Source organism: Lissotriton vulgaris, chromosome 4_1, assembly GCF_964263255.1.
Source record: "Lissotriton vulgaris chromosome 4_1, aLisVul1.2, whole genome shotgun sequence".
Classification (NCBI taxonomy): domain Eukaryota; kingdom Metazoa; phylum Chordata; class Amphibia; order Caudata; family Salamandridae; genus Lissotriton; species Lissotriton vulgaris.
This window is the reverse complement of record NC_141691.1, coordinates 1,700,984,082-1,701,009,287: the sequence shown is the minus strand read 5'-3', so window position 1 is coordinate 1,701,009,287 and position 25,206 is coordinate 1,700,984,082. Positions and strand designations below refer to the sequence as shown.

At 42.4% G+C, this 25,206-nt stretch overlaps 1 protein-coding gene across 1 annotated transcript in view; it reads right to left on the bottom strand.

Moving 5' to 3' along the window:
* Nucleotides 1–25,206, bottom strand: part of NECAB1 (N-terminal EF-hand calcium binding protein 1) — a 1,444,409-nt gene that overhangs the window by 276,433 nt on the left and 1,142,770 nt on the right. Inside the window, exon 8 of the mRNA XM_086967008.1 lies at nt 12,269–12,345. Within this exon, the coding sequence (XP_086823134.1) occupies nt 12,269–12,345 (77 nt within the window). The remainder of the gene's footprint in view (nt 1–12,268; nt 12,346–25,206) is intronic.

The window sequence follows — 25,206 nt, the reverse complement described above, 5'->3', positions numbered from 1 at the left end:
AGCAGTGCATTGCGGGGGCGCGAGGTATAGTTAGGTCTACTAACTATAACGGACACATTTCTCTGGTTTTGTATGAGTGAAATCTCCAACTCACTATAACATCCCTGAAACCTATGTTTTTTTCAGTGAATTTCCAAGGTTTTTTAATGCTAATTTCTAATTATAACGTGCCTGAAACCTATGTTATTTTCAGTGAATTTCTAAGGTTTTTTAAATGCTAATTTCTAACTATGCCTACAAAGGTAGGACATATGAAGAATGAGAAAGAAAAGCGCAGAAAGAAGCAAGACAAATGCATAAAGAGGCAACAGAAGTTCAGAAAGACAAAGAAAAGTGCAGGAAGAAGAAGAGATGGGCAGAAAGAACCAACAGAGGAGCAGAAAGTCCTCCTATGCCCCCAACATTTTGCTGATGGGTATTGTTGGTAACTGACTCTGACTAACTAGGCCTAGAAGATCTGTGAATATGGCCTGGGATCCCTAGATCTCCAGGACTCTAGTGCGCACAACGGTTATTTGTTTTACAAATTGAAACCATTAATCAATGTCTTCCATGTTCTTAAGTCAACACAAGTTTAGTCAATAAAATTCATTTTTGTCATTTTATGAACATTTCATCAGAAATCAAAAATCAAGACTTCATGTACAATTATTAAATAACAGTTCAGTACAACACAATTACACATGTAACCCAATGCATTTCGGGGTCTACACCCCTTCGTCAGGGGTCTGAAGAAAAAGGAAAAAAAAAAAAGGAAACAAAAAAGTAGGAAGCTCAATTAGTTTTAGTGTCTTAAAAGTAATCTGCTGTTTAAGGTTTTAATTGGTATATCAATCACCTTACCCTGGTAACTGGTTGATTTTGGTGTATACGTGTTGTTAAATAAAAATCTATAAGGTCAGAAAAATAGAAAGAAATGGCAAATAAGTTTCATTATTTAGTATGATATTTAATGCTATTTGGTGATGATATTCGCTATGGTTACCTGAGTTTCAGGATTAAATCAGTTTATCTGCAAATAACCGAAAACATTTATATCAGAAAGCGATACTTTAAGAGCCTATTTAGTATGTTTAGATCCAAAGCATATGGCTCACCTGTTTAATCTTATGCACGTAGCCAAACTTGTGGGTTCTATTTGGGTTTAAGTGAAATGAAGAAAGTGTCGTTAACTCATTGACACACAGTTTGTTTATAAAAAATTATATAATATGAAATAGCGATTTACCTGCGAGTATATGAATGTGAGTTTAGTGTCTCGCTTACTTCTTTATCTTCTCTTTCTGAAAGAAGTAGGTAATATTCGTTTTAACAAACTGCTTATTAGACAAAGCAATATGCTTACTTCTGCATTGCGCGGGTTGATTTTAGAAAAGGCTTACCGAAGGGCGAGTGTAGAGTCAACGACTCGCTCGTGTCTTTTTCTTGTCACGCTAAAAAAATTAGAATAACGATTGTTATAGTGGACTGTTGGTCTACCAAAAATGAAATAGTTGCCCCCGCTTCACGCGGGTTGGTTTTAAAAGGCTTACCGGGAGGCGACGTAACCGGCTCTGCGCTGGCGTTCTTTCAAGTGTGTTGATGTTAGTAACACAGTAGCGTATATAGTCCTTTTACCGTGTCGAGTTGGATCACTCAACACTGAGAAAGGACTACGGGTAATAATTTTGGCGGCCATGGTTAAATGGGATCGCTTCTGACTATTATGTAGACTATTTAGAAGGTTATATATAGCGCATTTATGCCCTATTGATGCAAATAGCCACTTATTATCGTGCTAAACGGAAAACTATAGCTGCATGAATAAATGTAGAAAGCTGTTTATGCAGGAACAGCGAAACTGTGATTAAGTGAAATTAAAAGAAAATGAAGAAAGATAAAGGGAAAATTAAGAAGACGGAATTAGAAATAAGTAATAGATCAAAACGAGATTACATCTCATCACTGTCTTCATCTTGAACACATTTGGAATACAGATTACATATCAAAAAAATGAGATGCTTATAAGAGCTCCTATAATCTTTTCACATAGTGATATTTACAGTATCAGAGAAAAATATTAGAATTTTTTTTTTCATAATGTGTGTTATTATAACTATTGTTTTAGTATAACACTGCGTTAGTTTCTCCTTTGAGAATTTAGCTATTGGTGTTTGGTATAACACTGTCTTGGTTTCTCCTTTGAGAATTTAACTAATGATGCTAATATGTAAGGTGGCGTGTTGTTATAGACCACTTCAAATGGCTCTATGTTAGAATTATACTTATGAGACTTACATTTTTCATAACCATATATAATTTGGAAATCAAAGAAAACATATCATGTCCAGTTTATCATTGAGCCCATTCGGGGCCACAGTCTTTAGTTTTCGAATCCAAAAAATTTCTCTTCTCAGTAGAATTTTTGCATTGTGATCTTTTATAGGCAAATAGGGGCTTTTGTGCATATAATATTCCAAAATCACTTTCCATCTGTAGGATGTCCCATCTTTTATTTATGGTTCTTTTAATGTCTCTGGAGGCAGTCGAGTATTTAGACGTGAATACCATTCGCTTATTCTCAACTTTGGTCTTTTTCTGCAGTAACTCTCCTCTTGGTATAACCTTCACTCTTTCCATTTGCTTGGTGATAAGTTTTTTGGGATATCCTCTATCAAGGTAGCATTGTTTTTGGTATTCAAAGTTTTTTGTACACTCTACTTGATCAGATGAGATTCTTTTTATTCTCATGAATTGAGATATTGGAAGATTATCCTTTAAAGTCATCGGGTGGAAATTCCCATATTGCAGCGATGTGTTCTTGTCGGTGGGTTTTTTATATAGTTCTGTGATAATGACATTATCCTTTATCCCCACTAAGACATCCAGAAATGGAATTGTCGTGTTACTTATGTGGCTGGTAAACTTGACTCTCGGGTTCACTAGATTCAAGCTGTCCAAGTTCCTTTGCAGATCTGCAGAATACTATACCCAGTTAAGTGGAACAGCCATGGGTTTCCCAGGAGCTTGTATTTACGCAAATATATTCATGGCTAAACTGGAATTGGAATACATACTGGAGGACAGAACTTGGAGTGAAGGCATCTTATACTACAAAAGGAATATAGATGATATTTTCCTAATTTGGAAGAAACCAACTAAAGATCTGCAAAGGAACTTGGACAGCTTGAATCTAGTGAACCCGAGAGTCAAGTTTACCAGCCACATAAGTAACACAACAATTCCATTTCTGGATGTCTTAGTGGGGATAAAGGATAATGTCATTATCACAGAACTATATAAAAAACCCACCGACAAGAACACATTGCTGCAATATGGGAGTTTCCACCCGATGACTTTGAAGGATAATCTTCCAATATCTCAATTCATGAGAATAAAAAGAATCTCATCTGATCAAGTAGAGTGTACAAAAAACTTTGAATACCAAAAACAATGCTACCTTGATAGAGGATATCCCGAAAAACTTATCACCAAGCAAATGGAAAGAGTGAAGGTTATACCAAGAGGAGAGTTACTGCAGAAAAAGACCAAAGTTGAGAATAAGCGAATGGTATTCACGTCTAAATACTCGACTGCCTCAAGAGACATTAAAAGAACCATAAATAAAAGATGGGACATCTTACAGATGGAAAGTGATTTTGGAATATTATATGCACAAAAGCCCCTATTTGCCTATGAAAGATCACAAAATCTAAAAGAACTTCTGAATAAATCAGAAAAAATGGAATCTTGTGTTGAAACTTTTAAAGGCACAACAAAATGTTTTAACTGCAAGAACTGCAACAATGTAATCATTGGAAGTACTTTGCAACACCCACGAACAGGAGAGAAGATTACATTGAGACACTCGGCCAACTGTAATGCAGAACATGTTGTGTACTCAATTAAGTGCCCCTGCGGGCTATTATATGTTGGCAAAACGGATAGAAAATTAAAGATCCGTTTAACAGAGCACAAGAGTCGAATCCGAAACAAAAATATGACATCACCACTCGCAAAACACTGGGCCGAAAAGAATCACACCATAGCTCAACTACGTTTTCAGATAATAGAACAAGTTCCACAACGATTGGGACAAGACAATGCAAAAATTCTACTGAGAAGAGAAATTTTTTGGATTCGAAAACTAAAGACTGTGGCCCCGGATGGGCTCAATGATAAACTGGACATGATATGTTTTCTTTGATTTCCAAATTATATATGGTTATGAAAAATGTAAGTCTCATAAGTATAATTCTAACATAGAGCCATTTGAAGTGGTCTATAACAACACGCCACCTTACATATTAGCATCATTAGTTAAATTCTCAAAGGAGAAACCAGGACAGTGTTATACCAAACACCAATAGCTAAATTCTCAAAGGAGAAACTAACGCAGTGTTATACTAAAACAATAGTTATAATAACACACATTATGAAAAAAAAATTCTAATTCTCTGATACTGTAAATATCACTACGTGAAAAGATTATAGGAGCTCTTATAAGCATCTCATTTTTTTGATATGTAATCTGTATTCCAAATGTGTTCAAGATGAAGACAGTGATGAGATGTAATCTCGTTTTGATCTATTACTTATTTCTAATTCCGTCTTCTTAATTTTCCCTTTATCTTTCTTCATTTTCTTTTAATTTCACTTAATCACAGTTTCGCTGTTCCTGCATAAACAGCTTTCTACATTTATTCATGCAGCTATAGTTTTCCGTTTAGCACGATAATAAGTGGCTATTTGCATCAATAGGGCATAAATGCGCTATATATAACCTTTTAAATAGTCTACATAATAGTCAGAAGCGATCCCATTTAACCATGGCCGCCAAAATTATTACCCCTAGTCCTTTCTCAGTGTTGAGTGATCCAACTCGACACGGTAAAAGGACTATATACGCTACTGTGTTACTAACATCAACACACTTGAAAGAACGCCAGCGCAGAGCCGGTTACTTCGCCTCCCGGTAAGCCTTTTAAAACCAACCCGCGTGAAGCGGGAGCAACTATTTCATTTTTGGTAGACCAACAGTCCACTATAACAATCGTTATTCTAATTTTTTTAGCGTGACAAGAAAAAGACACGAGCGAGTCGTTGACTCTACACTCGCCCTTCGGTAAGCCTCTTCTAAAATCAACCCACGCAATGCGGAAGTAAGCATATTGCTTTGTCTAATAAGCAGTTTATTAAAACGAATATTACCTCACTTCTTTCAGAAAGAGAAGATAAAGAAGTAAGCGAGTCACTAAACTCACATTCATATACTCGCAGGTAAATCGCTATTTCATATTATATAATTTTTTATAAACTAACTGTGTGTCAATGAGTTAACGACACTTTCTTCATTTCACTTAAACCCAAATAGAACCCACAAGTTTGGCTACGTGCATAAGATTAAACAGGTGAGCCATATGCTTTGGATCTAAACATACTAAATAGGCTCTTAAAGTATCGCTTTCTGATATAAATGTTTTCGGTTATTTGCAGATAAACTGATTTAATCCTGAAACTCAGGTAACCATAGCGAATATCATCACCAAATAGCATTAAATATCATACTAAATAATGAAACTTATTTGCCATTTCTTTCTATTTTTCTGACCTTATAGATTTTTATTTAACAACACGTATACACCAAAATCAACCAGTTACCAGGGTAAGGTGATTGATATACCAATTAAAACCTTAAACAGCAGATTACTTTTAAGACACTAAAACTAATTGAGCTTCCTACTTTTTTGTTTCCTTTTTTTTTCCTTTTTCTTCAGACCCCTGACGAAGGGGTGTAGACCCCGAAATGCATTGGGTTACATGTTTAATTGTGTTGTACTGAACTGTTATTTAATAATTGTACATGAAGTCTTGATTTTTGATTTCTGATGAAATGTTCATAAAATGACAAAAATGAATTTTATTGACTAAACTTGTGTTGACTTAAGAACATGGAAGACATTGATTAATGGTTTCAATTTGTAAAACAAATAACCGTTGTGCGCACTAGAGTCCTGGAGATCTAGCGATCCCAGGCCATATTCACAGATCATTAAGGGTTCAGCAGGCACTAATCTGGTGCTGCACACATATCGGATTAATGATTAAAAATTGAAGAATTTGAGTGCATTACCCTCACCCCCATATACATAACTAGGCCTAGAGCCAGTGCTATGCAAAAAGACACTTCGATTACAATGAAAATACCTACAAACACTAGGGAACACTATGTGTTGGGGTACCCCTGTGATTAGAATGACCTCCTCTGTATTTGCCATGAGTTAATGTCTAGGTGATTGCTTGAGTACATGAGTACCGACTGGATGATTAAAATGCTACAAGGAGAGTGCATGGTGATTTTATAAGTGCTTGGGCTTTGGCAGAGTGATTGGATAAGCACATAGGATTGGCTGTGTGATTGAAGGACTGCATATAATATTTCCAGGGAGATTACTGGACTGCATAGGTAGTCCTCAAGGTATTGCAGAAGTGCATGTGTTAGTGACTGAATCATTGCATGAGTACATGGGTACTGAGTGGATGATTAGAGTACTGCAAGGAGAGTGTGTGGTGAATTTATAAGTGCTTGGGTATTGGAGAAGTGCTTGGATTAGTACACGGTAGTGGCTGGGTGACTGGATGAGTGCACAGGGAGTGACAGTGTGATTGCAGGACTGCATAGATACTACCTGGGAAATTGAAGGAGCAAATGATAAATGTGTAAGTGGGTACAGGACTATATGGGTAAGGCATATTGGATTTTAACAGTGATCAGTTAGTGTTTGGATCATTGCATGAGTACATAGCTACTGACTGAAAGATTAGAATACTACAAGGAGAGTGCCTGAGTGAATATATAAGTGATTGGGTAATGGCAGAGTGTTTGGGTTAGTACATGGTAGTGGGTGGGTGACTGGAGGACTGCACGGGGAGTGACAGGCTGATTGCTGGACTGCATGGGTACTACCAGGGGAATTGAAGGAGTTGAATGATATATATATAATGTGTTTTACACTGATAGCGATAGTACCAGTGTAGTTCTAGTTAAGCCTGACTTTCCATTGAAAAGGCATTTGTTGTTTTCTTAATAACTTTGCCACCATTTGATGAATTTGCATCAATCTTTCCCAAAAAGGTCATCCACGTTGGCTCCTTTATATAAAGTTTTGCCTTGATCCATCAACTAGGTGACAAGAAATAGAGGAGTCCCAAAAGTGCAAATTCCAATTTTAATCCCCTTGGGAAAGTTTGCTCTTCAATATAAACAAATTGGCTGAATGAAATTAGACCATTGGCACAAAGTTAAAACTTTACTCTGAAAGCATGTTTGTTTGACTTGGTGTAATTTTGTTCATTAGTTTTCGAGTAATAAGTGTTTAAAAAAGTGCTTGTTGTGGACTTAAAAGGGTTAATAGTTAAAGGTATTTGGTACTGCCACATATTTGGGAGCTTTTTCTCCTTTCTTCCATGTCAATATCACTGATGTCACTGATCCCGACATAGATCCACAATAGAGAAACAATGTGATTTAACACCATTAAAGTCCTCTTGTGCTGAAGGATAGGATCAGTGGGCTCGTAAGTGGACACACTGAATCCCCTAGCCCAAGTAGAGGGTGTCTAGCAGGACTGACACAGCAAACTTCTCCACTATAGTGTTGCAGTTCAATGTAAACTTTGTTTTCAGGTATCAGGTCTGCATTATTGGTTCATGTACAATTGTACCAACGCAGTGGTGTAATGTCAGCTCTTTTACCAGGGGCCCGAATAGAGGGATTGACCCAAAGAGTCCTATCAGCCAGGTCCTGCCTCTCCCCGAATAAAGAGAGGGGCATCAGCAGAACTCAATGTGTGTTCTTTGTTCCCGGTGCAATGCTGCCGGTGGCTAATTGTACTGGTTTGTTCAATCATGTGTGGTCAAGCCGAGTCTACATGTTCACCTCATGAGCTGTCTGGCCTGTGATTACAAATGCTGCCCTCAGCCCTGCCTATTTATCTTTCAAAGCTCGTGTGTGAGCAGTTCTACAGAATTATCCTGCAGCCAAAAAGTCTACTGATGCCTATATTTTGTGCCTCTGCTGTGGGTAATTCATCCTTGTAGTAATATTGAACGCAGGGGGCTGACTTCTTCTTAACTTAAATGGTGCTGGGTATCTGAGGGATTTTGGGCTATGCAAAGTCATGTGTTGCAGGCAGGTTCCACCCATTTTATTTGTCTGTTTCGCTTTCTAATCACCTGTTTTCGGATGTTTTACTGTGTGTGAGTTTTTTTACTCGAGTCTCACCCACGGTAGCCACATGGTAAATAGAATGCACATGTTTACCGCCAGTGTCTGCCTTTTAAAATACGGCTGCTGTGATGCATGTAGGTAAGGGGCACTTGACTGGTTACAAGTGTGCACATGTGTTGGTACACGTGGGCAGGCTGCGTATGTGAGACAACAGTCACACACAGCCTGGTAATTGTGCACAGGTAGCCTGGCACAGAGGGTTCTCTAAAAGGATATAAGTTGACTTGGGGTAGGTCTCTTAATATTAGTAGGCACTCGTAGGTAAAGTGAGTAGGGTTTACTGGTTTATCTGCAGTTTCACTGAGTTATACACACAGGCTTAAATCTGTCCTAAATTGCTGTTATGCTTCCCTTGGGCCTACAAAGTCCAGTAAGGTATCAAACTGAGGTGAAACATATATGCCAGTTTTGAATATTCAAATGACAAGAATTTGCACTTGCAACTTATTGGTCATCCAGACCTGGCATATTTCTCTGGCTCAGCTCAGGATCAGATTCCAGAACTTCTGTCATCCTACTAGGCCAAATTAATTACTCTACTCTCAAGGAACTTAAAGGAGTAATTGACAATGCGTCACTCAGCCCCTGTGGTGGAAGAGGTGGGGAAGGAAATCTGCATCTTTTAATTAGCTTTCACACAGCACTGTAGTTGGGACAACCCAGGTCCACAGAACAAAAGAGGAAGCCCAGACCTCTGGAGCCAAAACAGAATGGGGCTCCACTTTGATTTTGGTGGGAAAGTCTATGGCAGTGATGTCAGCTAGGGGCAGAGCTAAGATGCCCAGATGAGATATTCACAGAGACCTCTTGTCTGAGCCATCTTGGATGGTTCCAGCATGCTGTGCATGAAGGTTGGGACAGGGGTGGAGGGGTGAATTGGCCAAGGGTGCCTGGCATCTTGAACTTTCCACCCCCACTTCAGGCTCTTGCACAAGGGAGAAACAAAGAGTTGGACACTTGAACTGGATGGTGGCACAAAATGGAGAGCTCAAAGGACAAGCCCTCTGATGCCCTAATGGACTAAGGACTCTGCCTATAGTTAACCCCCAGGAACAGGTGGTCTCTCCAGTACAAGTGAGGCTTCTTCTCTTTCATCCCATAAGGACCAGTTTGAGGCTAATATGTACTTCTGTACCCCAGCAGGAGGATAGGAGCACCAGAGACAAAAGAACAGAGAAAAGCTGGCACAGGGATCCAGTGTGGAACCAGCTCCCAGCAAATCAGGTGGCTTTATAACCCAGGCCTGCTGCAAAGCCTCTAGGTTGCTTGGACCAAAAGGACTCCAAGCTTACCAAAATCAACCGAACTTTGGCCAGAGTTATGTCATCTGGAAGGTCGGCCTTATCTTAACCTGCTCAAAAGGGGAAACTGGGTGCATGAGGTCCTGCTGCTATTCCTGCTTAAACCCCTGGGGTGGGCCAGGGCCTGATGTATGTTTATGAGTAGTTCATGCTCCAGAAGGGGGCGTGTGTGAGACCCCGCCCCCAGAGCTCAGCAGGGCTTAGTGACCCCCCCCCCCCCCGGGCTGGTCTATACAATGAAGGTGTCAGGAACCCTATCCCTGGGACCCTGATGATGCAAAATAGAAGGGGGAGAGGGGACGAGCCCCCCCACCCCACAGAAAGAGAGAGATGAACGGTACGCAGCAACCTTCCAAAGGCACTTAAAAGGTAACTCTAAATTTTTGGGGGCAAAAAATGCATGCCCCAGGCTTTCAAGTCTTGATTTTATGCATTTAAAAGGCTTGAACTTTTTTCTATTAGCCTGAGAGTACAGCAAACCCTAAGGGTCCGTTCTGTGGCTATATGTGCTAAACATATTAGTTTTTCTGATATTTTCTAGCACCAAGTTAAATGTATTTATATTTTTAAATAATTTAATTTTAGTTAAAGGTATTTCCCATGGAGTTTTATTATATGTCCCTACCTCCAATATTTTCTCTAGGAGGGTGCTACATTACCAGTGGTTGTGCATATTTGGTGCTGGACTTACTCTAGAACTGAACTACAGAATATTTCCTACTGTTTTGAGTCCTTTTTGGCTCTAGTAATTTTAAAAGTGCTGTTAGTAAACAGTGATGGGCTTACTCTTTTGTGGGTGTGTGTCTATTCCTCTCACAACCCCTCCCATTTAGGGTCCGATTCCGATGTCGGACGGACTCAGGCCTGTCCGACATCGGTCAGGAGCCGTAACCGACTGGCCTGCTGTCGTCAGTTACGGCCCTGCACGTACGATGCAACCGAACCCTGTTTGATCGCACTTGTAGACTTCACAAGGGGAACATGCATTCCGAGCGGAATGCATGCCTGCATTGGGAAAAGCAGGGGTGCAGTTCATCCCTGCAACCTGTGGCTGGTACCCCAAGGTGCCTGCCACCGGGTGCAGGGATCAACTGAGGAGCACCATAGGTGCCCCATGCTGCCATTCAGCAGCCTGGCACCCATGGGAGCCCTATTGGGCACCCCCAAAGAAGTTTCTGACTGCCTTTTCGTGTTGGAAATACCTGAACGAAAAGCCAGTGGAAAACTGCCATTGTACTCCCTCGGTCGTGAAGATGTGGCCGGGGGAGTACTGAAGTATTTTTGGACGGCGGACAGGCTCTACGAGCCTGTCAGAACACCATCCAGAACTCCGATTCGGATTCCTTTCCGACCGAGACCATTAGAATGGCTCGGTCGGAAAGGAATCTGGGCCGGCACATTCCGATTCGGTCGGAAGGGCTGTAACCATCATTCACAGCCCTTCCCGCAGAATCAGAATCGGCCCCTTAGTAGTTGGCATTCTTGTTTTTCCAGCCACTCCTGTTGGTCCCTCCTACATTTACTACTGTAGCAAACTTACATGAATTAATGAATGAATCAATGAATATTAGTCTACTAAAGCACAAACTTAGCCCATAGGCAGGATGGACTGTCATACAGATATAAAAGTAAGGCTCAGACTGATGTATCTGTAAAGAGTCAGGTCTTCAGAGCCTTGCGGAAGAGAGAGTGAGACACTTGTCCAGAAATATCAGCAGGGAGGGAATTCCAAAGCCTAGCAGCAGCGATGGAGAAGGCTCTGCCTCCCCATCCAGCTCTCTTAAACCTGCGGTCTGACTTACATGTGTAAGGATCTCCCTATTGAAAGGATAGGAGACGTGGACATTTACACTCATAGGTTTGTGAATTGCAATTTGAAGTAAGTAGTAGTTCTGTAGAACTACTTTACGTACTACAAAAGGCAGTTTGTGAATCGGGCCAATAGTATGTAAATAATGGTGAAGTAAGCATTGCAAAATCATTAGGGGTGTCCATAATGAATGAATGAATGAATGTTGGATTTATAGAGCGCGTGGTTACCCTAGGGCATCCCAGCGCTGTACCACTGGGGAACCCATCCTGGTTTTCGCTGTGAGATGGTCCCTTTACTGGGCATCCCCAAGGTGAAGCCAGGCATCCCCGGCGCTGGTGGTGCCGGAGTGGAGCAAGCTATTGCCCAGAGTTGCAGCGTGGGACCCCATGGTTAGAGGGGCACCGAGGCAAGATTTATCGGGCCCGCTGACATTGGTCCTGCACCCGGCCGCGTCTGGAATTGAACCCTGGTCCCGGGCCGACCTCTGCCTCCGGGTCTGCCGCCTCTAACCGTTGAGCCACACTTCTCCATAAGAGCTCTATCAATTACTTTTTGTGAGAAATGTACATTTAATTCTGGAGAGATTATAGATAAAATAGTTTTTTTTCAGTTTTGCATCATTCCTTTGCAAATAAATACATTGTAGAACACATTATATAATATGCATATAATTGTTGACTTGGAGAACCACAGAAGAAAGGTTTCACGCTTATTGCAAAAAACATCAGTTCTGACCAACAGAATGTTAGGTCTGCAAGGGAAGAGGTTAAAATAGGTCTGGAAACAGTCAGATGGTGTCACTTCAGAGCTATCGCTTTCCAGTACAAACATATAATATGAAAAGAAAACATTTGCAGAAGGGAAACGGGGAGAGAGAAGGAATACCTTCTTTTCAAGTTTGTCAATCAACTTCTGGAGTCTGTTAATCTGGGTCATCCACTGGTGATCCTCCTCCACTGAGCCTATGGGGAAACATAAATAATAAAATATAAAGCATAACCAACGGCTGCTGGAAGTGAATTTAAGACACAGCTTGTAGCCTTCCGTTGCTTCTTGAGAGAATAGAATACAAAGCTTTGCATAATACTATGCCAAACATTTTCTCTGTTGACAGGGTAACGCAGTACTCTGAGATGAGCACCGCACATTGCAGCAGGCATTACAATGCTATACTTTTAGTCAATGAGATCAAATTACTTCACTGGGTACGAAGACACAGGATGCCCGCATCTGCATAAAGTGGCATTTTAGGTTTCACACAGAGTAGGAAGCAAAAGTAGCTGCTGCTACCATATTAAGGGCCAGATGCATCAAGCATTTTTTGCCTTCACAAATGGCTGATATGCAGAATCGGCTGTATGCGTACGCAAAAAAGATATAGCAAACCCTATTTTGGGATTTGGTAACCTGTTACCGAATCGCAAAATGGGTTTTCGATTCGCTATTAGCAAGGGGCGTGTTTAGGGCATCCCTTTCTAATACCAAATCGCATCGATATGCATGAATGTTTTGCGACCAAAATGCGGTCACAAAACATTCGCATTTTACCACCTACTTCAAGTAGGTGGTAACCAATTTGCAAATGGGAAGGGGTCTCTGAGGGACACCTTCCCCTTTGTGAATGTCTGCCTGCTCTTGGAAAATGAAAGGAAAAGTTTTCATTTTCTCTTTTGGAAAGCATCCCATTTTCCTGTAATGAAAATGGTCTACTTTACAAAAAAAAATATTGCTTTATTTAAAAGCAATCGTGTAAATGATGGTCTGCTGACACCAGGAGGCCACCAGCCCCTTAATTTTTGCGATTCTTAGGGAGTCGCAAATTGTGACCTACCTCATTTGCGCCTGGTTAAATGAACAAGACCCCTTTTTAAAATTTACGAACACCATGAGCAGAAGTCATCTGGTATTCCTGGATCTAAACATTTGGGCAAGAGACGGAACCCTAGTAACCACTACTCATCATAAACCAACCTCGAGGAATTGCCTCCTTACCTATAACAGTTTCCACCCAAGACATCTGAAGCAAAACCTTCCATTTGGACAATTCCTTCGATTGAGAAGAAACTGCTCCAATACATCAGACTACCTATTACAAGCGGAAGAACTGAGTAAAAAATTGCAACAACGGGACTACCCAAATAAAATAGTAAAGAAAGCCTGTAAAAGACCAAGCAACAACAACAGGGATGCGCTTTTGGAACCAAAAGTACAACAACCTTAAACCAATGAAAGACCCTTCTGCATTACAACTTTTGACAAAGTCTCCGACCAGGTCAGCAAGATTGTCAAAAAACACTGGACCATACTGAACAGTGGGGATCTAAACATCCCAAAGCCGATGTTCAGCCATCGAAGAGGAATGAACCTGAAAAACTACCTGGTCCATACTCGACCAAAACCAGTAGAAAACACCAACAGACTCCAACCATTACCTAACGGGCACTACCTGTGTAACAATTGTAGTGTGTGCCACCTTACCTCAGTGACCAAATCAGTTACGTTTAACAACAACACCACATGGCAACTCAAACGTTTTTCGAACTGTAACACGAGTGGGGTGGTATACCTAATCACATGTACGTGTAATTTACACTATGTGGGCATGACCTCAAGAAAGGTAAGCACTCGAATTGTGGAACACAGGAGCAATATACGCTGCAAGAAGTCCACCACACGCATGACTAACCACTTCATCGAAAAGAATCACACACCAAACGATTTAAGATGGGTAGTCTTAGAATGTGTAAAGAACAAAGAGAACCTTGAGAAAATCCTTCATGAGCGTGAACAACGTTGGGTTTTCAGATTACAGACAGATACAAGAGGGCTGAACGATGACATACCTTGGGGTGCTTTCAGCCACTGACACTTGATGTGATGATCTGAACTGCAACAACACATTATTATATCGCTCATTAGTTTTGTAACTACGTACATTTTTCAAACTCCGTGAGCGATTAACTTGGTTCGTCCCAATGGTTGTATGATGAAGCCCCGGGGTCCTTTGTAAAATATAATGCATATCCCAAAAATATAATGCATATCCCAAAAACTTGTGTGCGATCAGGTCCACTTACACTAACCAAAACAAAGGGAATAGAAGAAAGACCTACGCTAGGCTCATTAGCATCCACCCAAGATGGCCGCCGGGACATCACAGTCTAGTTTCCAAACCCGGAAACCAGAGTAAACAAAAACCGAACCCACGGACCACTCTGCAAGATGCGGTTTGAGGGGAAGCAGCTAGGTAATACCACGCGGCATTGCTGATTAGGAAGTAAGTGTAACCATCAGGCCCCATAAGCTAAGGAATACAAGACCGAGTCTCTGTAAAATACGCAAACCTAACCACTTGTTTTACAAACCTGCAACCTTTTTAACTTTTCTAGCATTGTTTCCATCGAGGCGATACCGCCCCCCTAAGAGACCATGAAGTGCCATTAAGCACCTGCAAATGTAAATATCTGGTATTTTTTCTCTGGTTGTGTGTTAATTTGTATGTTCACTGTTTTCTGTCTAGTCACCTCCGTATGTCTGTCACGTATTTTCACGTTATTTTCACTTCCAGTGAAATTTAGCGATCAGACATCGGACCTTGAAAGCGTGCACGCACCAATATGGTGAAACAACACCATATAGACTATGTGCATGTATGTACGTGTATTGATAACGTGCGTCTTGAAGGACGAAAAGTCCCCGATCTCGGCTGAGATAGGGGCAAGGTGTTTCTTAACTTTGTTCTATTCGTCTCTTTTACAGGTTCACCATTGAGCAATACATTCGCCCAAAATGTCAAGCGTATGTATTCTGAACCACGCATGTACCAAGTAGGAACAGCGTCATTCATTGTAAATACATTTTTTGCACTAACAAATTCCTCGATCCTAATTTTAGGTTTTTAGGAGTGGTATTATACAGGGCTGGCCCCTGTATGGTCCTGATGAAACGCTAGGGGTAGCGTGAAACATGTTGACCATATAGTGAACCCACCGACATTACTGGTTGGTACACAGTATAAACCCCACTTTTTAACATACCGGTCTAGGAGCAGAATAAAACATTGAGGCCCACTAGCACGGTATTTTTAACACTCACACACTCATCCACTCCACTTTCTCCACACCACACATAGTCCTTCACTTTAACAGTGCTCCTACGTAGTTCGCAAGTCGCAGCACGCCCCTTTTCGTAGAGAACTGGGATGACCCCAATGATGAAGCATGTCACCGTGAGGAAACTCCGGTGAGTGAGGGGAACACAAGAAAGACATTTTTTCATTCTACAAGAGCTACACTAAAACATTATTTGGAGGTAGCCACTACACGAGACAGGTCTCTGAAACCAGACCCTGGTTTCTTTTTCTACCTACCTCATTAATATTCATGAGGTAGGACATTTGAGATCCCCTAGTAATCGCAGAAAGTGTTAAACACACTTTCTTGAATTCCATTTTAAGATTTTCTAATTGCGAATGGCAAGGATTCGCAATTAGGAAATCATAAAATGGTTTGTTGATGCATCTGTCCCTAAATTCCCTCTTTGCTGATGACTGGAATCTTCATTGCAAATATACACACTTCCGGTGTCATTGGACCAACACTCGTACACACAACCCCAGGCCTGAGCTTTCGGCAGAGGAAGTTTAAAGGCAGCGTGTGCTGAAAGTTGGTGATCATGAATGTCAGTCAGGGCTCTCAGGTTCACCAAGTCATCCAGGCCGAGTGCATATTTTGCATCGTGGGACTTTAATCCTGAGTTTATAATGGGCTCATGAAGGATTATTTATCCCAGAATACAAAGAAATATCCTTAACTGGATGAGCTGCTCATGGTCCTGGGAAGCTTCAGTGCTTTGGAATGTGGGGTGTGTGATGATTTCTCTGGGGTCCAGTCAGTGCTTAATATTGTAAAAGTCTAAAGTGCAGTGGTCCAAAGTTTTCTAAGGAGCCCACTGCTGGTATTGAGGGATGTATGATTTTACAACGCATACTTTTACCACGCATGCCTATACAACGCGATTTTTACATTGCAAACCTTTACAAAGCATAGCGCTTTGGGGCGCTAGAAAGTGAAAAGTTTAATTTACTATTCCAACTCCAGTCCCCGTGGACACTAGGGAAGGTGTTGGATAGTAAATTAAACTTATTCCCTATCCTAGAGCGCCCCCCAGCGCAATGCGTTGTAATGGTTTGCGTTGTAATGGTCGCGTTGTAATGGTAGTGCGTTGTAAATGTTTCGTTGTAAAGGTTGTTCAGCGTATTGAGGAATGTCGGATTTGGCAAATACTACCGTTGGCCAATTGTCCTTCACTTTCACCACCTATTTTGTGTCACTTTCTTGCTTCAGCTGGTTCTGATTCCTCTCTGCTTCCTCCCTCTGTCACTATTTCCCTATCTTTTTCATCTTCCATCTTTCTCCCTTTCAGCCCGTCACTCTCTTGCTGTAGACAAAGTCTGGTGATTACAAACAAGCCACAAAAATGGGTCCAGTGCCCACCAACTGCAACCACAGGCATTAAGTACGAATTCGGTCCTGGGGTTGACTATGGTTACTGTGGATTACCCGGGATGGTACTGTCTTGCACCATTAGTATTACATGACTTAGGTGCTTCTGCACTCCCATGGGACAGTCAAGAACAAACTTTGTCCTTTAAAAGGTAACGCGTACGTCAGAAGGTGATAGTAGGTTTAGAGCTCAGACAGGGTGTCACAATTAAATAAACACATTGAAATCAATTATCAGTAGTAAGAAACTGTGTTACTGGCTGAGGGGGGTGAAACCCTACTCAATCAGCAAACACAATCCTTCTCAGGGTGAGGCATGAGCAAACCCCAAATTAACCTGTGCTCAACCATCTGGTGGCTTGGCACGGAACAGTCAGGCTTACTTTAGAGGCAACGTGTACAGTATTAATGTAGTACTTCAAACAGTAATAAAGTGACAACACAACACAAGACCACACCAATTTAGAAATAGAGTATTTTTTTATAAATAATTTAAAGACCAAAATGACAACGATCTAATCAGTAGAACGGGAGATATGCAGGTTTAAACATTTCTGTAAATATAGCACAAAAAAAACACAAAGCACCAACTGTGGATATTTGGTCGCGCCAGACCAGGACAAAGTCCCAAATTCAGGCCGACGTGGGGTGAGTGGCTACTATAATGGTGTTTCAGAGTGAGAATGAGCTGGAGTTTCAGTAATCAGAGGCAATCAGCATTTCTAGTTCTGTGGTGCTTGGACCTCTCCCTGTCAGCCTCCATCTTTCGGATTCCTTAGAAGTTGTGTGCATAGCCCAGAGTTGTGCAGGTGTGTTTCGTTATGGCAGACTTGTACAGTATCACCAGCGTATTCGTGTGCAGGGAAGGCTTTTTGGACTGTACACCTATTTTAAGCATTTGCGAAGTGCACTCAGCTGACTGTAAATTATAGCCTGGGCACGGCATTGTTGGATTGAGCCATGAACGGTTCTCAAGCATTTACCTACTTGGGGTCGATAAGCCTTGCATTCCCTGTATAATGAACTATTATTGAGTCTCGGAATTTCCTTTGTCTTATTTTAGTTGCAGATTTATTCCTTTTGAAGGTCCCGCAGATACAGGGGCAAATTCTGCTCAGTGTATTACAGTGCATGTATTTGAGTTGAGTACCCAACCAACAAATGTTTTGATCCATCTATGGTTTCACATCCTTTGTTATTTTGATGTATTTATGAGGGTGATTCCATATTTGACCGATTACATATCTCTGAAGAGAAATATATTAAGAAACAAATTCACAATTGATTTACATGCCACAGTATTTTCATATGATATCACACTGTGAGGAGCGTTCTGCTTGACCATTGTAGAATCCATGCATTCTTGTTGGTTGCATTTTGTTTTTCAGGTCTCCCTCCCTGGCCATCCTACCCTAATTTCTCTTCCCCCCGTCTAGCCACTCTGTTCTTTTGCAACTAGAGCAGAAGCTTTTGGTAGATGGGCCTCTGGGGGATAATGTTCCTGAGGATCTCATGTCATGACACCCAGTTAGGCCTGCTGAAGAAAAGTACTTTAAGTCCTGGTTGCGGAGGGTTGTGAGATCCTGTGTCGAAAATGCATTGCGCAGCTGAGACGATGCATTGGTTCCGAGGTGAAGCCGAGCTGCAATGTGGGGTCCTTCATTGTTGTCGAGGATCCTGTCGATGAGGGTTAGCTATCCAAAGTCTAGCATCGGGAAGAGCTGCAAGGGTGCAATGTGAGAACTTGTGTTTTCAATGAGAGATTTGCGATGTGGAGGCCTGTGTCGCAAAAGCTTTGCACCGGCAGCGGGTCTGATGTGGACTGCGTGTTGGATGTGGAGTGCTTCCGTCAGAAGAATCCTGCAGCAGAGACGATGCGTAAGTTCTGCTTGGGGTTGCGTTGCGGAGCAGAGGAGATGCGTTGGCTCTACTGGATCCACAGATGGGCTGGCAGAGCAACTTCAGGCCCACTTCCAAGGGTCCATGACTGAGGTGCATTACATGACAGGGTAGGACTCACAAATGGCAGAGTCTAGGTGCTGGGCTCCATGTTTTTGGAGGCTTCCTTCCCTATGGCTCTAGTCAGGAGGCCAGACAACTAGCCCTTAGAGTCATTTTGAGGATTTGAGTTCAACAGATGCAGATCCAGTCATTCTCACCCAGGCAAGAGGGAAGCAAGCAGTCAGGAGTTTGTTAATTAATCAGGAGTTTGTTAAAGCGCGACTACTCACCCGTAAGGGTCTCAAGGCGCTAGGGGTGGGGGGGAGGGGGGTGCAGGTTCCATTCCATCAAGGAGGGGGTCTGTCGAAGAGCCAGGTTTTGAGGTTTCTTGCGAAGATGGGGAGCGATGTTGTCTGTCTGAGGTGGAGTGGAAGGTCGTTCCATGCTTTGGCCGCGAGGAAGGAGAAGGAGCGGCCTCCCGATCTGGTCTTTCTGGTGCGAGGGACCACAGCGTAGGAAAGCTGGGCTGATCGTAGGGTCCTTTGGGGTGCGTGGAATTTGAGTCGGCTGTTCAGGTATGCTGGTCCGGTGCAGTGGATGGCCTTGTGTGCGTGGGTGAGCATCTTAAAGGTGATTCTCGCCTCGACGGGGATCCAGTGGAGTGTGCGCAGGTGCTGGGAGATGTGGCAGTGTTTTGGCAGGTTGAGGACCAGTCTTGCGGCGGCGTTCTGGATGTTCTGTAGCTTACGGATGAGGTTTTTGTTTATTCCGGCATAGAGTGCGTTTCCGTAGTCGAGTCTGCTGGTGACCAGGGCATGAGTGACTGTCTTTCGGTGTTCGAGGGGGATCCATTGAATGTCTTACGAAGGAGGCGGAGGGTGTGGAAGCAGGAAGATGAGACAGAGTTGATCTGGCGGTCCATTTTGAGCTCGGAGTCCAGGATGATTCCCAGGTTGCGTGCGTGGTCTGTGGGGGTCGGCGGGTTTCCGAGGGTGGTGGGCCATCAGGTGTCGCTCCAGGCATCGTGGTTTGGGCCCATGATGAGTACTTCTGTTTTGTTGGTGTTTAGTTGTAGGCAGCTGTTTTTCATCCATTTGGCGATGGCTTTCATGCCTTCTCGAAAGTTGCGTCTGGCGGTGTTGGGCTTGTTGGATAGGGAGAGGATGAGTTGGGTGTCGTCTGCGTATGACATGATGTTGAGTCCGTAGTTTGACGATGGGGGCAATTGGAGCCATGTAGACGTTGAAGAGCGTCGGGCTGAGGGAGGAGCCCTGGGGGACTCCGCAGGTGGTAGGTGTGGGGTCCGAGAGGAAAGGGGGGAGTCTGACCCGCTGCGTCCTGCCGGAGAGGAAGGAGCAGATCCTGTCGAGGGCCTTGTCCTGGATTCCTGCATCGTAGAGTCTGCGTATTAGGGTGCGGTGGGAGACTGTGTTGAACGCCGCTGATAGGTCGAGGAGGATGAGGGCTACTGTTTCTCCTTTGTCCAGTAAGGTGCGGATGTCGTCTGTTGCGGCGAGGAGGGTGGTTTCCGTACTGTGGTTTTTTCTGAAGCCGGATTGGGAGGAGTCGAGGATGTTGTGTTCTTCAATGAATGTGGCGAGTTGGCTGTTGATGAGTTGTTCAGAGTAGCAGTCCAGCAGAGTGGCAGTCCTTTCATCAGCATAGCAGTCCTTCTTCGTGGCAGACTATCCACAAGTTCAGAAGTGTACTGGGAAACAATATTTATACGTGGGCCTTCCTTTGAAATGGGAGAAGCTTCTAGAGGTTTCCCTTAAAAGTCCCCAAAGCATCCTGCCTTCCCCGTTCTGGCTGCAGACTAAGTACAGGGGGTATGTATCCCTTTGTGTGGAGGCTGGACACAGCCTATTTAAGTGTAAATAGGACTGTGCCAAGATCTGCCCTCCCAGCCCCAAGCCCGGCTGAAGACGGCTGGAATGCCAGAAACCGGTCCTGGGAAGCTTGATTCCGGTCCAGGGAAGACATGGCTTGGCAGTTCGGGCTGGACTGTACCCATGAGGCACAGGGTCAGACTGATTTGCATATGGCCATGTCTGAACTGGGGTGGCGGAGTGAGCTAAAGAATGGTGATGGATTAAACCCAGATCAGTTGACTGGGGGTGAGTGTTTGTATTGTCAACGCTCCGTCCATCATCCCCTTTGGTTTTTCCTGCTGGAGCAAATTCATAACAGCAGAAACATAGCTGAGTACTAGAAATTCTGCTAATAATGATGTTTCAATAATTGCTGATTGAAGTCAGATAGGCTTCCTCCTAGCTGCCCTCCATTGTGCTTGGGTGATATAGTTTGGGTGTCCTGCATAGTCTTGCACTCTACTAAAATAGCTAAACATAACAATAAAGCAAGGCCCAGTGGGATATAAGAGACCAGATCCACTCAGAGACATTGTGCAGACTAGACTAGAAAATCAAAATTGGGAAATAAGGCTCCTCTTGCTGGTAGCACAAGGACATTCACTCCTTCATGGCATACGCACATTGATTTAATCCTAGTGCTATTTAGTACAATTCAATAGCATTATTAGGGCACATTGCACACTCATTACTGTCACACAAGCTGGGTATTATTTGCTCAAAGACAGTGTTTGGTATTTTAGCATGATTAGAAGCATTTTGCACTACAGAGAACCGCCTCTTTAACCCCTTTGACGCTGATGACGAGCTGGGCTCGTCATGGTGTAGCCCGCTCGCACGCTGATGATGAGCCCAGCTCGTCACGTAACATGTGATTTAGAAAAACTCAGCGCAGGAGCGGAATTCCGCTAGTGCGCATGGAGTTAAGGAAAAATGCAACTGCACTTTTGTCTTCCTATAGGGAGTCCCCTGGTGGGTTGGGGAAGAGGCTACTATCTTCAAGTGAACTGTAATGACACAATTTATCAGAGGGATTTTTGAGGATAAGACAATCTGTCTTCTAATGGTATTATTTCTTTGTCTCACATGTGGTAGTTTGGCCAGACAAAAAGACTAGCCTTCCGACATGTGTGAAAGGAGTGTGGGGGCAGCAACAATTCAAACAATAAACTAGTTGATAAACAACTCAAAGTGCCAAACCCAGTTTCGAATTTAAGAGTTTAAAACATAAATTAAATCAACAAAAGAAAGGAAAGTTGGGTTGGGTTGATGTGTGCTGTCTAAATTTATTAAGTAAAGTCAAGCATTGCAATAGCAAACAAAAGTAAACAACTGCTCGATAAAATGAAAAGGAGAGAGTACAAATCTCAGTAAAATGATAAAATTTCTTGTTTGACATGTAATCAGCTTAGGGGAAGTTTACCTGGGTGTAGGAATTTGGGCTGGGGAAGCACTACGGCTGGTGTAAGATTGTACCTTCACATGTAAGCTCCGGAAGGGATGAAAAAGAGGTATGTTGGGTTAAAGATGATGGTAGCAATACATTGAGTGGGAACCTTTAGCAAACGTAGGAATTCTTAAGAAAAATCTCTAAATGGGTGAACATCCTTTTCAAGGCCACAGTACAATATATGGAGGCCATGTCATAGTTGGTTGTCTCTTTGCAGAATTTCAGCAGATAATGCTGGTTCAGCTGCACAGTGAATAACGTTTGCAGATATTGATTTTCTTATTTCCTTAGGAGGTAGTGCATTTCTCAGATGTAAGTTACTGGGACCTCGTGATCCAATGATGGATAGCAAACATGTAAATATTCTGTGGTGGAAAAATAAAATTTTGCTTGTCCTTCAGCTTTAGCATCAGTTCTATTTGTATTGAATATAGCAATCCTTCATGGCTGATACAAATGAACCAGCATACTTTAGCATTACTTTAGTGTGGTCACCACAAGCTGGCCAACCGACCTAAAAGGTCTTCATAAGCACCAAATGCTAAGGAAAACAGAATTGTGGCTCTGTGTGCTGCAGACTCCTGTTCTTCCAGGACAATTTAGCTTTGAGGGGCTTTAAAGCTTACGACACAGGTTCTAAACAGTGTTTGGCTGACACCACTGGACTTGAAATTCAGTCTTCACACTAACCTATGTATGGTTTGGAAAGAGACTGTGACATGCTACATCAGCACACATGTAGAATTCATCATTGTTCTGGTGGAATTTTTTTTCTGGAATTTGCCTTGCTGACATGGTAGGAGCGGGCTTGGTGAAATTGTGAAGCTGTGCAGACCTCCTTTTCATGAATGTTGGACCTGGCCATTTCTGCCAGGTTATCCCAAACGTTTTGCCTTCCTCCACCTATTTTTCTGACTTTCTTTTTGTTGGCTTTCGGACTCTGGACACTTTACCACTGCTAAAAGGTGCCAAAATGCATTTGCTCTCACCCCAAACATGGTATGATTGGTTTACACTTGTTTGTCTTATTTCATTTACTTGTAAGTCCATTGTAAGGTAGTATGCCATACACACAGGGCCTGTAAATTAAATACTACTTTTGGACCTGCAGCACTGCTTCTGCCACCCACAGAAGTAGCCTTTCTAACCTTCATCAGGCCTTCCACTGCAGGGCTTGTGTGCACAATTACTGCTACTTTGACTTGGCATTTAAAACTACTCGCCAAGCCTTAAACCCTCATTTCATTACACAGAGGTCACCCCTATGGTACGCCACAGGTAGCCCCATGGGTAGGGTTCTGTTTAAGTAAAAGGTAGGACATGTACCTTTTTGTTTTGAATGTCCTGGTAGTGATAAAAAGCCTAATTCGTTTGTTATTACTTTGAGGCCTACTCCTCTCATAGGATAGGATTGGGATGGGTTCCACGCTCCATTTTACTACAATGTGATGCAAGTAAAGCTGTTAGAAGTTGCCTTATGCCAAAGAAGTCTCACTGGATATTTTCTATTCCAACAAAGATCTAAATACTATGGAGAGAAAAGCTATCCCTAGGCAATTTTCCTTACCATCAAATTCCATCATGGCCTTGGGCAATAGAAACTCACACTCTTCCGTAACAGCAAGAAGATCCAAAGAATTCAGCAAGGTACCAGACAGATGAAGGAGTGAGACATGCCGTGCAAATCACACATCTTCTCCATGGCATAGCAAAGGCCAAAAAGGCTACAACCATAGTTTCATCTTTCTGGTGGAAATGCTATGAAGGGTGAGAAAGCAATTGTCCTCCAGAGAAGTTAATTTATACTTCTATAACTTTTTCTGCACGTCATGTTTATTACTAAATCCCCATAACTTCCATATTTCACCCCATTATCTGCCAACTATCAGATTCAAAATATTAGGAATATTAATTTAGGAGAAGCTGAGCTGTGGCTTTGAAGTGCTTTCAGCTGCCTAACAGAAAATCACCATTCAGCAAGCCATGGCTACTGACACACCACATCAAATGATGGAAAAAAATGTAACAACATCCCCAACTTTCTAACACAAATTTGCATTTGATGACATAAGGAGTGGTCTGTGCATAAATAGTTAATTTATAGTATTGAGTTATTAATGTGTCTAACATGGTGATACCCCTGATGCAAGTAATATTGTTATACTTATGATCATTGAATAGATGGATGGATTATCTCGGGGTACCGCTGATTGCTGGATTATAGTTTCCTTTCCTTGAAATAGAGTTGCACGTGACCTCTGTCTTGTTTTTATAGATACACCCAGGTCCTGGTAGGCATAGTGGGCTGGTCTTTGTTACATAACTTTCATGATCCCTGTTGCACGGGTAGTCCTAAATTGTCAGTGGCGGCACAGAAGGAGAAGCGATAACATTTTATAAAGAGCATTTAAGGGCTTAGGAAAGACTCAAGCCATAAAGGAGGTACAACACATCCAAAGGTTCAAAAAGCAGTAATATTTGAAGTAACTCTAGAGCAGAGATCTTCAGACTTTTGTAGGGTGAGCCCCTCAGCTGGATTGTTTTAGACGTTGGGCCCTCCTACCACCTGACAGAAATTTCTGGAATCTGGTACACTTCATAGTCGACCGCCACGCGGATATCCTGGGCCATATCCAGCAAATAATAAGAGTGTTTAGTAAACTGCAGGTTTGTGAGTGGGTGTGGCGAAATGGCATAGGTATATTACACAGCTAAAAACACAATTTTCCAAGATAAAATGTGCGCAAATTGTTTTACTAGGATGTTTTGTTTTACACATGACATAGATTTATAATAACACCACCAACATAAATGTGACGGGTGTGCCTGTTTTTCACCACAGAGACGGTCAAGAGAGAGCTAACCCTTTAGTTGCAGTGGGAGGCAGGACGTCTCCTCTGCTAAAACTGAAAGCAAGGAACAGACTGTCATTTCAGCTGCAGTGGGGGGCAAGTAGTCTCCGCTGCTATGAAATCGAACGCGAAGGAAGAGGACTGTCTGTTCGTTTGCTTTTGGTTTTAGCAGAGAAGACTTCCTGCCTCTCACTGCAGCTAAAGC